Genomic DNA, 15,387 nt, shown 5'->3' on the forward strand with positions numbered 1-15,387 from the left:
CGCTCTGATCCACTCTGATCCGCTCTGATCCACTCTGATCCGCTCCGATGTGCTCCGATCTAGGAGTTTTTACCATTTTCTGTGAAGTTTCTGCTCCAACATGAACGTCGACTTCTAAAGAAATAATGTACACGAGCAGCGAGGACTTCCTGTCCAGATGCAGCCGCTCTTTAGTGGAAGCATATCTGGACATGAGGAACTTTTTTATTTTAGCTGGCTGCTCGTTTGCCTTCAATCATGGCTGGCGAGCCGCCAAAGTGACTGAAATTATAAAGTCCGGCTGCTTTGAAGTGACCGGTGCTTCATTCTGTGAGGCCTCCTAAATCCTGCTGCCGTACCTGCAGAGCGGGCGCCGCGTTTGTGGTTGGAGATGCTTTAGGACGCCGGCAGCCGCGTCTTTTTTTAGCTGCTTCCTGAAAACCTCTCATTATCAGGGTTTGATCTGGTTTCCTGCTGAGCGCATGTCGTGGCTCCGCCTCCTGACCTTCGCTTCTGGAAAGACGTTTCAGAGCGGCAGCTGATCACATGACCTGCAGCGGGGGTCTTCACCTGTGATGCAGGTTAGGGATTCTCCTGTGGAAGAGCATGAAGAGCCGCTTTGATGAGAAGTTTCTGTGACAGGCAGGACTCTGATGCCCTTCAAAATAAGGGTTTCAATAACCTACAAACCAAAAAGTTGTTTTCTTTTTCATCCTAAAGGACTTTATTCACGTGCGCAGCAGTGCATGTGAGGTTAGGATTATTTTTATTCTAGAAAACAATGTAAAGATCACAAACATCATCTGTGCTGACGTAGGACTTTAACAATCGCTCAAGTATTTTCAAAATAAAAGTCATGAGCAAAATGAACCCTTCTGTGTTGTGGTTGTTCACAGAGGCCTGGATTAATCCTGTTGGAGGATCTAAGCAGCTGTGACATTAAACCTTTGGTCCGTTTTGAATTCAGTTCTGGAGCCGACAGATAAAAATGCAACAGAACTCTGAACAATTGGCTGAAAGTTTTCAGGATCCTTTAGAGTTTTTAAAAACTGTTCCCCACAAAAAGTAAAAGGAAGAACTCCATGTTCCTCCAAACCAATCAGACTAATGTGTGATCCAACCGTCCAATCAGGAGTCAGCACTTATGATCAGTCTCACATGTTTCTGTGAACTGGACCAGGTGGAAACAATCGGCCATCAGTGAGACTCCTCCGGTGAAGGACTGGTTCTGCCCGTGGTGACCACAGACAGACTTCTGGGTTCTGAGGAGGTGCAGGACAGGAGGTGCAGGGCAGGAGGAGCAGAGCAGGAGGAGGTGGGCTGGAGGTGCAGGGCAGGAGGAGCAGAGCGGGAGGACGTTGGCAGGAGGAGCAGGGCAGGAGGAGGTGGGCAGGAGGAGCAGAGCAGGAGGAGGTGGGCAGGAGGAGCTGTAGCATTTGGGTTTTACTTTGAGTGGTCCTTGTTTGTTTTGCTCTTTTTCCCTCTCTGTCCTCAGCAGTCTTACCCTGCTGGGTTTTGTTATTTTAGTTTGGATCCTGGTAGTCTTAGTTTGTGGGATTTGTTTGTTTGTTTGTTTTCTTTAGGTAGTTTTGGTGGCAGCTCTTAGCTAGCTGCTGTTCTCCTGAAGCTCTCTGGTGGATCCCGCTCAGTGCTGATCTGATTTGAGAAAAAGCTGAAGATCCTTCAGAACCTGGAAGTTCTGATCAGCGTTTTACCTTTGGTGAGCTTAGAGACGGCGCAGGTGTTCAGGTGCTTTCTACCACTGTGAAGCACGGTGGTGGAGGGTTGATGGTACCTGGGAGCCCAGAACAACACCACGACTTCACTTCTTTTTGATCGTTGGGGAAATATGAGAAAGTTTATAAATCAAGGAAACAGTTTGTCAAAGTTCAGACGTGAAGCTTTGCAGCTGCTCAGACACAAACATCACAGACCTCAGCTGAGGGAGCAACTCTGCTGTGTGAAGAGCTGACGGGTCAGAAAACCACTACAGTTACATTTCAACATCTGCAGAAGCAGAATGAAACGTGAAGACGCCAAAGAGCCGCTTTGCTCCGTGGAGGTGAAATCATCAGTATAGATTTGGGTCTGCGTGAGGAGAAACATCTATTTCTGCGTCTTTCAAAATTTAAAGAGATCACGTTACACAAGAAGTGGAGTCAAGATGGCCGCCAAGGTGCAGACACACTTTGAGAAGTTGTGTGTTAAATATCTTCTCGACCTCAGGGGGCTGTGTGGGCTGTTGTTTTCTTGACCGGAGACGTTCCTTCAACACAATTCGCTCCAATGCCCATCTTCCCAAACGTACTTCATGACCCAGACAGAGAAATGAATTCTAACTGGTTTAGATTCCATCTTACAGACAGAACTCAGGCAGAGAGGGAACAAACCGGACCTGAACCCACATTGAAAACACTGTGGAGTCTTTTTCTCTGCTTTAATTGAATTGTAAAAAAAATCTAATCATGCTGAAAATGCAGATTAAAAGCTGAGTACTAAAATAGCTAAAGGAAATCCAAAACTACAGCACAATAATTCTCAATTTAAAAAGCTTAACTAAAATGAAAGAAAATGTTTAAATCTGGCTGAATAATTCTAAAAGGAGCAAAATAATCAGGATACAAATGAATTACATGATCTTATATAACATCAGTTTGACTCCTTCAACTAAACTATTTAAAAAGCTGCAGGAGTTTGACGAATAACTGACTATCTTTAACGATTCATAAAGAAAGATAAATATTAGATTCACTGAAAAGTATTCAACAAAGCTGTACAACTGGTACGGTTCACTTCAGTGTGAATGCAGATGACTCTGGTACGGTTCACTTCAGTGTGAATACAGATGAACTCTGGTACGGTTTATATCAGTGTGAATGCAGATGACTCTGGTACGGTTCACTTCAGTGTGAATACAGATGAACTCTGGTACGGTTCCCTTCAGGATGAATACAGATGACTCTGGTACGGTTCACTTCAGTGTGAACGCAGATGAACTCTGGTACGGTTCACTTCAGTGTGGATCCAGATGACTCTGGTACGGTTCACTTCAGTGTGAACGCAGATGACTCTTGTACGGTTCACTTCAGTGTGAACACAGATGACTCTGGTACGGTTCACTTCAGTGTGAATACAGATGACTCTGGTACGGTTCACTTCAGTGTGAACGCAGATGACTCTGGTACGGTTCACTTCAGGGTGAATACAGATGACTCTGGTACGTTTCACTTCAGTGTGAACGCAGATGACTCTGGTACGGTTCACTTCAGTGTGAACCCAGATGACTCTGGTACGGTTCACTTCAGTGTGAATACAGATGAACTCTGGTACGGTTCACTTCAGTGTGAATACAGATGACTCTGGTACGGTTCACTTCAGTGTGAATGCAGATGAACTCTGGTACGGTTCACTTCAGTGTGAATACAGATGACTCTGGTACGGTTCACTTCAGTGTGGACCCAGATGAACTCTGGTACGGTTCACTTCAGTGTGAATACAGATGACTCTGGTACGGTTCACTTCAGTGTGAATGCAGATGACTCTGGTACGGTTCACTTCAGTGTGAACCCAGATGAACTCTGGTACGGTTCACTTCAGTGTGAACGCAGATGACTCTGGTACGGTTCACTTCAGTGTGAACGCAGATGAACTCTGGTACGGTTCACTTCAGTGTGAACGCAGATAACTCTGGTACGGTTCACTTCAGTGTGAACGCAGATGACTCTGGTACGGTTCACTTCAGTGTGGACCCAGATGAACTCTGGTACGGTTCACTTCAGTGTGAATACAGATGACTCTGGTACGGTTCACTTCAGTGTGAATGCAGATGACTCTGGTACGGTTCACTTCAGTGTGAACGCAGATGACTCTGGTACGGTTCACTTCAGTGTGAACGCAGATGACTCTGGTACGGTTCACTTCAGTGTGAACGCAGATGACTCTGGTACGGTTCACTTCAGTGTGAACGCAGATGACTCTGGTACGGTTCACTTCAGTGTGAACGCAGATGACTCTGGTACGGTTCACTTCAGTGTGAACGCAGATGACTCTGGTACGGTTCACTTCAGTGTGAACGCAGATGACTCTGGTACGGTTCACTTCAGTGTGAACGCAGATGACTCTGGTACGGTTCACTTCAGTGTGAACGCAGATGACTCTGGTACGGTTCACTTCAGTGTGAACGCAGATGACTCTGGTACGGTTCACTTCAGTGTGAACGCAGATGACTCTGGTACGGTTCACTTCAGTGTGAACGCAGATGACTCTGGTACGGTTCACTTCAGTGTGAACGCAGATGACTCTGGTACGGTTCACTTCAGTGTGAACGCAGATGACTCTGGTACGGTTCACTTCAGTGTGAACGCAGATGAACTCTGGTACGGTTCACTTCAGTGTGAATGCAGATGACTCTGGTACGGTTCACTTCAGTGTGAACGCAGATGAACTCTGGTACGGTTCACTTCAGTGTGAATACAGATGAGTCTGGTACGGTTCACTTCAGTGTGAATGCAGATGACTCTGGTACGGTTCACTTCAGTGTGAACACAGATGACTCTGGTACGGTTCACTTCAGTGTGGATCCAGATGAACTCTGGTACGGTTCACTTCAGTGTGAATACAGATGACTCTGGTACGGTTCACTTCAGTGTGAATGCAGATGACTCTGGTACGGTTCACTTCAGTGTGAATGCAGATGAACTCTGGTACGGTTCACTTCAGTGTGAATACAGATGACTCTGGTACGGTTCACTTCAGTGTGAATACAGATGACTCTGGTACGGTTCACTTCAGTGTGAACCCAGATGAACTCTGGTACGGTTCACTTCAGTGTGGACCCAGATGACTCTGGTACGGTTCACTTCAGTGTGAATACAGATGACTCTGGTACGGTTCACTTCAGCATTAGTACAGAAGGGCTCCCCACAGACCAGCTGCTTTTCTTCCCCTTGAATTCTGTCCTGTTGGAGATCATCTCAGGCAATAGCGCCCCCTAATGAGGAGCTGTCCGAACTGCAGCAGTTTCCTGCGTGGTTTTGTTCACCTCAGTCTTCAGTTCTTCTTAGAGCGCCACGTGTGAAAGCAAACCAAACCAGATGATTTGGTGGGGGGGGGATTTATCAGCATTCCTGCTGGTTCCAGCTGCTTCCACAGGAGGAGCAGCCATGTTTCCCTTAAATAAGCAGGGTCTTGTTTGGGAATGTGCCTCTCTAATGTTATGACTTCATACTGCTCAGATATTTTCATATGTTAATAGGATTAGTGCAGCCAGAAGAGGCTGTCTTTTTTCCAGGTTTCCTTCCAAACTGCTGCAGAGTTTTCTCAGGTTCTGAAGAAAAACAAAGTTTTGTCTGAAAACTTCTCTGGGTTGATTGACTTTTCTTGTCCTCTAGACACGTGAAGCCAAACCTGATCCGTTTTCTTTTATGTCTCCAGATTGTTTGGCTTCTACAAGGGAATCCTGCCCCCGATTTTGGCTGAGACTCCAAAGCGAGCAGTCAAGGTAAAGGATGTTCACGCCTGCCTTTAAAAAGCTGAACAGCATCAGAGGACGTCCTGCGACGCTCCGGATCAGGTTACAGCATGGCCCTCTGCCATGTGAATCGCTCAGGCTGCAGCTCCTCTGACGTCCCGGGAGCCCCGTCTTCTCCCCGTCTTCCATGCAGGGAGGGGGCAGAGGGAGCTCCATGCTTGGCATGAAGCTGTTTGGCAGTGAGATGCTGAGTGAACTTTAAAAGGAAGCTAATCACCTCGCGGTGAGCACAGCTTTTCTGGAGCGGAGAATGGCAGCAAATGAAATGAGATAAACGAACCAGGGGAACCGTGTGAGGGTGACGAAGAAGGACCCGCCTTGGAGTCCTCTGTCTGTAAAAGTGTGAGGAAGGAAATGCTGATTCATCTGATGTTTCTCCTGCAGTTCTTCACCTTCGAGCAGTACAAGAAGCTGCTGGCTCTGACCCCGCTGTCTCCGGGTTTGGTGAGTCTTCCAAACAAACACGAAGCTGAAACAACAACACAGACGTGCAGCGGCGGCGGGCGGAGAAATCCGCTCACCTGCCAGAGAAAGGAAAGCGGAGACCAACGCCAAGAATGTCCTCAGCAGGAAAACCACAGCAGATGCAAATGTTCTTGTTAACATTCAGCTTTCACTGCTGCTTCAGGAGGGGGGGGGCGGACCCTCCCTTCATGCTTTAGCGTTCTAAATATGAGAAATTAATATTTGTTTGGAAGCTGATTATTCCTTTGCTCTGAAACGTCACAAGTTGGAGGAAATACAATCGTTGCCGTGACAACAGTGACACACAGAGACGAGTTCCACCATGAAAACCAGTCAAAGATTCTCATGAAGTTCAGCGTCGTGTGGAGCTTTGAGCTCAGTGACGGCCTCCGGTTGGTTCACTCTGACTTCAGAGGAGAGACAGGCTCAGAGAGGTGACCTCCATGTCCAAACCTGAAGGTGTGACGTCTTCAGCCTGGTTGGGTGAATGTTTGAAGGTGACCCTGAAGGACGTTGGAACCGGAGATTAGGGAGGAGCGTTCCAAGTAGGGGAGGAGCCAAATAGATTCTTGTAAAGTCTAAGATCTCGTAATCCTTTTGTTTCAGATTTTATTCTGTTATAGTGTGAATGCTATAAATGTGAACATTCACACTACACTGTTTCTCCTTATTATTTATTCCTCATTTATTCTTCCATGTTTTTAATGGTAAAATCTCAATCACACTTTCAGCGATTTCTGCAATTTTGGTATCAAACGTTCGACTCATTTAGGTCATTCCTGCTTTACTTTTAGTATTTCTACACTTTTAAACAATTGATGCGATTTTTCAGCCCCATTGATAATGAATGGGAATTTTTCAAATATATACAATCAAAAACATTCAGCATGTTCAGGACATTCATGCTTTTACTTTTGCTTACTCAAATTTTTATGTAATTATTGCAATTTTACTCAAATTTTGCCTTTTTTACGTAATTCTTCAAATATTTGTGCACTTTCTGCAAATGATCCAAGTTTGTTGTCAAAATGTTCAACATGTTAAAGACATTCATGGTTCTGAGGTTTGAACAGTAACTCTGAGTTTAGCTAACATTTTAGCAATATGCTAACGTTTCTGGTTAATGTGGCCTCTACTGAGGTTTTGGGGCTAATTTTGAGTTAAGCTAATATATCAGCAACATTTTAGCTTTTTCAGGCAACTTGGCATCTACTCATGATTTTAAAGCTAATTAGGAGTTAAGCTAACATTTTAGCAAAATGCTCCTTTTTTTTGGCTAATTTGGCATCTACTGAGGTTTTGGGATAATTCCGAGTTCATATATTCTCTCCCTCTTCAAATGTTTGTCATTTATTTTTATTTTTCAACATTTTTTTCAAATTCTTTGTGCACTTTCTGCAACTTTAAGTCCTTTAGCAACTTTAGCATTATGCAAATAGCTTTAGCATTTTCCGCAATCCCTTCAGCAATTCCAGTAATTTTCTTCAGCATCTTCAGCGACTGCTTTCAGCAAAAAAACGTTCACATAGCATTATCGCAGGCACTTTTCTAGTTCTTTATTATGATCCGAGGACATGACGGTCCTTCTGTCACGATGAGGGTTTTGTGGAATCTGTGATCAGATCTGGAGATCTGGATTCTCCTTCTGGTCATTTATTTATTTATTCCTTCATTGGTTTGTTCATTTGTCTGAGCTTTTGTTAATTTATTTATTTATTTGGCTTGTTTCAAGCAAAGAAAACTAAACGAACTTAAAAGAAAAGAAACAAGCACACACAGAATATGCATAAGTACATCAAACTAAATTGAGATAATTAGTCATGAATTGATAGAAAAATAAAAATAATAATATTGTAAGCTAAAAACACATATAAATGATGTCATTGTAATTATTCTTAATCATAATTAGACACATTTGCACACATGCATGACACATGGAATCCATTAAACATCAAGTTTGTCAAATAGCCTTGAACTCATTGCTTAGAGGTAGTGGGAGGATAATCCCGCCTTAATCTCGCTGGTGCGGATCCTTTGGTCCCTGGAGGAGCCGCTTTGTTCCGTACCGCCCACGCCGCAGTCGGGTCTCGCTGTGCGACGACAACCTCTCCAAAACCACTTTACCAATATTACACCTCATGGACGCGTTCAGCACGTTGTCCATCCGTCATGGCGGATGGCGGTCCACGTCACTCTGCTGTCTAAGATGAATATGTCTTAATCAGCTCAGAGAGTTCCAACAATTCTTGAAAAAGTCAAATAAGGTTTATGTGAAACATGTAAAATACAAACATAAAAGTTTTCCAGCTGATGCTCTCAAACCACAGAGATTATTTTATTTAACAAACTCAGTTTCTTTTACTTTAGCTTTGATTTTTGTTCAGGTTTTTGGCTTCAAATTCCCCGTCAAAGTTTTCCTTAGGCCACGCCCCCTCAAAGGCCAGGGATTGCGGCGTGTCACACGGGCCTGGAGTGCAGCAGATGTAAAGATGGCCCAGCTGAATGCCTTCAGTCTGATTAATGAGGACGCACACAGTAATCATGGCGAGGAGAGCTGAGGTGCTGCCTGGCTGTGTAAACATCTGAAGGATGGGTGCCGGCGTTCTGACAGCCGCATAAAGAGCGGGAAGACTAATGAGCTATAGACACGTTCTCGACATGTTCCCATTACGCCTCGCTTGAGCATGCATCCGTGCACACACACACACACACGTGCATGTGCCGTCTCCTGGTTTAAACTGCATGAAATGTATGCACATTTTAAATCTGACACCGTTCAGACCCCCCCCCCGTTTATGTCTTTGGTCTGTCGTCCTTCACTGCAGTCTGTCCTCAAAGCTTCGTAAAAAGGAGAACAAGCTCAGGTGTGTCTGAGTGTAGATGTGGGTGTAAATGGATAGATGTACCAGTATGTGTGTGTGTGTGTGTGTGTGTGTATACATGTATTAATGCTGTCAACGTTAACACATACGATTCATTTAAAAAAATTAAAGCATGTCAATATCACTGACATAAATAGTGACCTCGGGTTCCAACCAAAATAAGTCGATGTTTCCGCGGTACAGATATCGCCATTTTGGGAGTGGACTGTCAATCAAATGCTTCAAACATTTGAGGCCAGAGGCACCACATGCTCTCATTGAGGCTTCTGATTGGCAAGTTTTTAACTTGATTAACTTGCAATTAAAGAAAATAAATCATGAAAAAAAACCAAGTTCAGCAAGTCGATGTTATAAAGAGACAGATCAAGAACGGTTATTCTGACCGAATGACTGAGTAACAGCAGTTTATTTCTCCATAGACGTCTTTGGGATTTTGGCTTTCTGGGACCAGCAGGTACTTCCTGTTTAAAACGTGGAGGGGGGGGGTCCAGTTCTCTCTTTGTTCAATAATTATCAACTCAAGTTAACTACACTTCCACTTTACACAACCATATTCCACTTCACTTCCGTCGTGCATTAAGTTCTGATAATGCTCACTTCATTGCGCATTATCCTATTCGTACCATAGTTAATTACAGAAGAAGTAAATATTCAACTGATTTTAGTGCTTTATTCTTGTTATTTTTTAGTTTAGAGTGCTTCTTCACAAAAAGGTTGACTATCCGATTTGTGACGCAGCCCGTTGTCACAGCAACAACGTATCGCTGAGCCTCGATTGCAGCGCCAAAGGAAAGCCATATAAATGCGGATTGTCACGATGAGTTAAAGAAAGCATCAGTTCTGAGAGAAAGTTCACCTCTCACTACTTTTATTTCCCCAGAGGATGAAGAAAAGTTTGTTTTAGAAGTCTGCGTTTAGACCACGTGACTGGAACTTCATTTTTTATGTGTCCATCCACACAGCAGGAAAATGGAAAATGATCTGTATATCTATATAGATATACAGATAAATAAATCCAAATATATACAGACATGGACAAAAGTGTTGGTACCCCTCCGTTAAAGAAGGACAAACCCACAATTCTCACTGAAATCACTCAAAACTTCCAAAAGTAACAATAAATAAAACACCTGTGATGTCAATTAAAGGACACACCTGAGTTAATCATGTCACTCTGGTCAAATAGTTTTCAATCTTTCAATGAGGTACCATCATTTTTGTCCAGGCCTGTTTCATTAGTTTGTTTTTTCAAATAATTATGTTAATAACAATTCAAAATTGATGGATGATTTTGATTGTTTAATTTCAATACATTTTTATTTATTGTTACTTTTGTAAGTTCTGAGTGATTTCAGTGAGAATTGTGGGTTTGTCCTTCTGTAACTGAGGGGTACCAACACTTTTGTCCACCACTGTATATATAGATATATCTATATACACACACAGATGTTTGTGTGCATTGGCTCAAACATGACCGTCCTCTCTGACTCTTCCTCGCTGCCTTCTGCTGTTTCTCCCTAAATATTATTGCTGTTGCCTCTCAGCTCTAAATCAAGTCGCCCCCCTCCAGGCGCTGTCTGCAGCGGGGCTGGGCTCAGGTTTAACGGAGGCTGTGGTGGTCAACCCGTTTGAAGTGGTGAAAGTCAGTCTCCAGGCCAACAGGGACTCCTTCACAGAGGTGGGTGGGAATCAGAGGCTTAACGTCCCGGTTGGCGCTCTAGAGTCCGTTTGACCGAATCCTCTGTGTCGCCACAGCAACCGTCTGCCTTCGCACAAGCACGCCGCATCGCCCGGTCGGACGGGCTGGGGCTGAAGGGCCTGAATAAAGGGTTAACCTCCACGCTGGGGCGCCACGGCGTTTTCAACATGATCTACTTCGGCTTCTACTTCAACGTGAAGGACGCCGTTCCTCCCAGCCCGGTAAGAGAGCGCGGCAGAGGCGGAGCTCTCTGGATTCTTGTTGTTTTTGTCTGACTGACTCGTCCAGTCCTGTCGAGTTCCTCAGAAGAACAAGGAGCTGTCATGGCAGCAGAGAAGGAGGAAGCAGAAATCAGAGGGACTCTTGGAGATCAGCCGCACTAATACCCCGTCTGTTTGCTCTTCATAACATCCTCAAAGTCTCCCGTTACACATCCGGCAGAGCCTGATGGCCCAAACAAAAGTTAATTTTGTTTAATGGAAACGTTACCATACGCCGGCTCCACATGTACAGAGCAGAGCATTAGATTAACTCCAATGAACTAATTGGAAGCAGACAGTCAACTTTCAGCAGCAGGCCGGCCTCCGCCGTCTTCCAGCGTCTTTCCAGGGACGTGGTCTCCGTCTGAGGACGGGATCGGGACGGTCCGAATGCACGGGCAGCGGATCATCCCGATCCCGTCGTACAGCGGGATCGGGATGATCCGGCGCCTACGCGTCCGGACGCGGCCTCCCGAGATGGTGGGGGTTTTCGTCTGCAACATGAGCAATGAGCTAACAAGTCAGTCGTGACTGTAGTCAAATCCCGGCTGAGCGCGTCCTGGACAGACATTTGAATAGCAGATAGGAGGCGGAGGGCCCGGCTCGGCGGCGGCGTGTGAGGGGCTGTTTGCTCAGCCTGGTAGGAAGTGGGTGTGCCCCCCCTTTCACCGCATCCCACTTGAAAAAACCTGTTGATTTACCGCGACTCTCGGGGTGTCCGGCTCCTGGAGGAAGGCCTGGACCGAAAAGGCTGCTGTCATTTGTAAAAATATCCTGGCCAATTAGCTGTCAGAGCGCTGAGTCTGGGCCGCTCCGGTACAGTAATGCCCCTGTGCCGAGTCACAGCCCAATTACCCAAATTGTCCCCATATGCCTCCCTAGTCTGCCCTGTTTATAAATCCTCCATCTTGACTCCCTGAAGAGCATGTGCTTCGTTTCGACCAATCAGAAGGCAGCAGTGATTCAGGAAGCCCTAATCTGCCCCCTGCTACCAGAAAACGATCCGAGCTTTCATGCCAGCTTTGCAGCTGGACGCTCCGGTGCCTCCGCGCCGTTCATCACCAACGCGGTCCCTCTGAATGTCCCCGCAGGACCCCACGCTGGAGTTCCTGAGGAAGTTCGCCATCGGCCTCCTGGCGGGAACCATCTCCTCCTGCGTCAACATTCCCTTCGACGTGGCCAAGAGCCGCATCCAAGGCCCCCAGCCCCAGCCGGGCCAGATCAAGTACCGCACCTGCCTCCAGACCATGGCCCTGGTGCACCGCGAGGAGGGGTATGACGGGGGGGTACATGTCGTCACACAAGTCCATGTTAGAATGCAGAGCTTCAGCTGATGGTGCTGTGGTGCAGCGTCCGGCCCCAGATCAGGCTGCAGGAGGAGATGAATGTTTTGTTGGCAGTCGCCTGCGGCCGTCCGCCTCCCCCCGCCGGACCGGTCCCGGCTAATGTTTGGAGGACGTTGTTAGTGAGGGGAGCAGGGGTGCAGGGAGTGTGCCCCCATGCGCCACATCCAGTCCCCTTCTGTAACACAACACAGTCTCGGCTAATTAGTGGTCCCTATGGGAGACGTCGTTAAGCAGCCCCTAACGAGGCGCGCGGCGCTCCGCAGGTCAATCTAATCAGACAGAAGGCCGGAGAGGAAGTGGGCTGAGCCTTATTAACGCCATCAGTGGCGGGGACAGGGAGCAGGACAGGGGGCACGAGGCAGAGGCTGGCGGCCACTCATCACCTTGAACGCATTAGGGAGAGGGGAATGTCTCTGTGCGCCGCTCAGGAGCGCGCACGTCAACCGGCACGTCAGCTGGCCGCTCACCGCGGTTGTGAAGAAGCTTCTCAGATCTAACGATTCTCTAAAATATTCTTTGTGTTTGAAGACTATCATGTTTTGTCTCTAAAACAGGTTCCTGGCGCTCTACAAAGGCCTCGTTCCCAAGATAATGAGACTCGGACCAGGTAACAGAACCATCAGAACATTCCCGACGGCTGAGGCTTTCCCAGATCAGAAGTCTGACTGAAAGGTCTGGATCCTCTGCGGCGTTTCAGTCCTCTGAATTTGACCTTTTCATATTTCAAACCTTCAGCCAAATCCAAACATTTGATGGTTTTACAGACAGAGGAGCTGACCTGGACACCCGTGAGAAACACAAACACGGTTTCTTAAACGAGGGAAACAAAGAAACCCGAAAATCAAAAGGGGAAAACAATTATTGTGGTGGTTAAAACAAAAGACAAACCAAAGGGAATTAGAACCGCGGCCAAACATAAAAAAGTCACTGCTGACCAGCCATGTCGACCGTCGGAGTCAGCGGCTCCTGCTAACCAAAACTACCTAAAGAAAACAAACAAAGCCCCAAAACTAAGACTACCAAACCCCCAACTAAAATAACAAAACCCTGCAGCATAAGAGGACAAAGAAAACAAAACAGACCAGCACCACACCGACTAAGACCCGCCCAGCTCCTCAGCCTGCTGCTCTGCTCCCTGCTTTAAGTAGCCAGCAGGTGCCGGTGGAGGTACATCGGCCACACCTGCCAGGTGAGCAGAAGGACTGGACGGGGAAGGTCCAGCAGGACGTGTCACCGGCGTCTGCTGCAGGGAACAACCACACCGATCGGGCTCCTGAAGCGGTCTTCAGACCCCCCTCCCTGCAGGATCGGCCATAATCTTCTCCAGCCTGTTCACACCGCTTCAGTTTCAGCTCAGGACGAACCGGTTTCAGTTGAGTCAGCTGATCGCTCACTGAATTTAGGACCGATTCTGCATGAAGAAAATCCATAAAAATGTCGGATTTGTTTTCCTCAGTGGAGTCTTTGGAGAAAGAAACTGTAAAAAATGTTATTAAAAATATTCAGTCATAAATAATTTAAAGTTATAAACACTACGGTTTTAGATTGAATTGTGTCACAATTTTAGTTTTTATTTAATTTTAGACAATTTATTTTTACAAAAATTAAAAACCAAGACAAAAGGATTTGTTTTTGTTTTTTTGTCCAAACTTTATTTAAATTCTGATCATGTTTGCAGAAGAATCCAACAGACTGCTGTGTTTTGTAGGCGGAGCTGTGATGCTGCTGGTGTACGAGTACGTGTCCGGATGGCTGCAGAGACATTGGTAACACTGAGGGGGGGTCACAGGTCAGCCTCATGGACGACCGGAGCGGCTCACCGCTTTTTCTAATAAAAGGAAGTCTGAAAACATTCTGGATTTCTGAGGTTTTCTTTTTCCATTTTTACGGTTTTGCTGACAGAAAACTTTGATGTTGTTTTCTGATTTTGTCATAAATGTTTCACCAAACCTGGAAATGTATTTTCTGGAAAATCTGTCTTTAGTCCCAGAATCATAAAAATGTTTGATTTCATTTATTTAACAATAAGTTCTGTATCTTCAGACCGTCCTCAGGCAGAACTTTCCTTCACAACACTATTGGTTCTGAACTGGGACTGGAGGGTTGAGCTCAGATGTAGATGTTAGCTCGAACGTTAGCTCTGATGTTAGCTCAGATGTTAGCTCGAACGTTAGCCCGGATGTTAGCTCAGATGTTAGCTCGAACGTTAGCTCTGATGTTAGCTCGAATGTTAGCTCATTTGTTAGCTCGGGTGTTAGCTCGGATGTTAGCTGGAATGTTAATTCGGATGTTAGCTCAGATGTTAGCTCGAACGTTAGCCCGGATGTTAGCTCAGATGTTAGCTCGAACGTTAGCTCTGATGTTAGCTCGAATGTTAGCTCATTTGTTAGCTCGAATGTTAACTCGGATGTTAGCTCGAATGTTAGCTCATTTGTTAGCTCGGATGTTTGCTCAAATGTTAACTCCAATATTAGCTCCGATGTTAGCTAATTTGTTAGCTGGGATGTTAGCTCAGATATTAGCTCGGATGTTAGCTCCAATGTTAGCTAATTTATTAGCTCGGAAGTTAGCTGGAATGTTAGCTTGAATGCGAGCTCGGATGTTAGCTCATTTGATAGCTCGAATGTTAGCTCAGATATTAGCTTGGATGTTAGCCCGGATGTTAACTCGGATGTTATCTTGAATGTTAGCTCAGATGTTAGCTAATTTGTTAGCTCGGATGTTAGCTTGGATGTTAGCTCGGGTCTGATCAGGTTCAAGACTTTAGTGTTTTTCTGTCGTTCATGAACGGATCCAGATGATCTTCATCAGTTTTCACATCAATCCTCGTTCCAGATTAATCTGATCTGTAAATGCAGATCAGATTTGTCCTCGTGGATCCTGCAGCTCCTCGCGCACCCGGAGCTGCAGATGTGGAACCAGGTGTGTTGGGGGGGTTCCCTCCAGGTGCACTGATGACGTAATGTTACCCCCACATGCTGTCAGAGAGCTGGAGTAAATGTGCACGGATCTGTGTGCGTGTTTCCCTAAATCCTTTTTAATTCTTTATTTTGTTATTCTGCTGTTTGCTAATAAAGTTTTTTTGCGTCACCTGCAGCGTAAAAGCTGTGAGGATGAGCCCCCCCCCTCCCCCCACACACACCACCGATCAGTCATCGTTGCCACAAGAATGCAAACACGCGCGCGCCCTTTCACGCACGCTGGCATTGAACAGCAGCCCTGATGT

General features: G+C 45.9%; 1 protein-coding gene across 6 annotated transcripts in view; it reads left to right on the top strand.

Annotated features, from left to right (window-relative positions):
* Nucleotides 1-14,013, top strand: part of slc25a21 (solute carrier family 25 member 21) — a 92,885-nt gene extending 78,872 nt beyond the window's left edge. For 3 of the 6 annotated variants that reach the window (XM_036209948.1, XM_036209949.1, XM_024267983.2), the window contains 8 exons: nucleotides 5,413-5,479; nucleotides 5,894-5,953; nucleotides 10,427-10,534; nucleotides 10,612-10,776; nucleotides 11,907-12,088; nucleotides 12,716-12,768; nucleotides 13,310-13,533; nucleotides 13,870-14,013. In XM_036209948.1, coding sequence (XP_036065841.1) covers nucleotides 5,413-5,479; nucleotides 5,894-5,953; nucleotides 10,427-10,534; nucleotides 10,612-10,776; nucleotides 11,907-12,088; nucleotides 12,716-12,768; nucleotides 13,310-13,533; nucleotides 13,870-13,881 — 871 coding nt within the window. In that variant the 3' untranslated portion in view covers nucleotides 13,882-14,013. The remainder of the gene's footprint in view (nucleotides 1-5,412; nucleotides 5,480-5,893; nucleotides 5,954-10,426; nucleotides 10,535-10,611; nucleotides 10,777-11,906; nucleotides 12,089-12,715; nucleotides 12,769-13,309; nucleotides 13,534-13,869) is intronic. The other 3 variants (XR_002918802.2, XM_024268015.2, XM_024268028.2) reach the window with 3 other exon arrangements.
* Nucleotides 14,014-15,387: the final 1,374 nt, after the last annotated feature.

This window comes from Oryzias melastigma, linkage group LG22 (assembly GCF_002922805.2).
Source record: "Oryzias melastigma strain HK-1 linkage group LG22, ASM292280v2, whole genome shotgun sequence".
In the NCBI taxonomy this organism is placed as follows: Eukaryota; Metazoa; Chordata; class Actinopteri; order Beloniformes; family Adrianichthyidae; genus Oryzias; species Oryzias melastigma.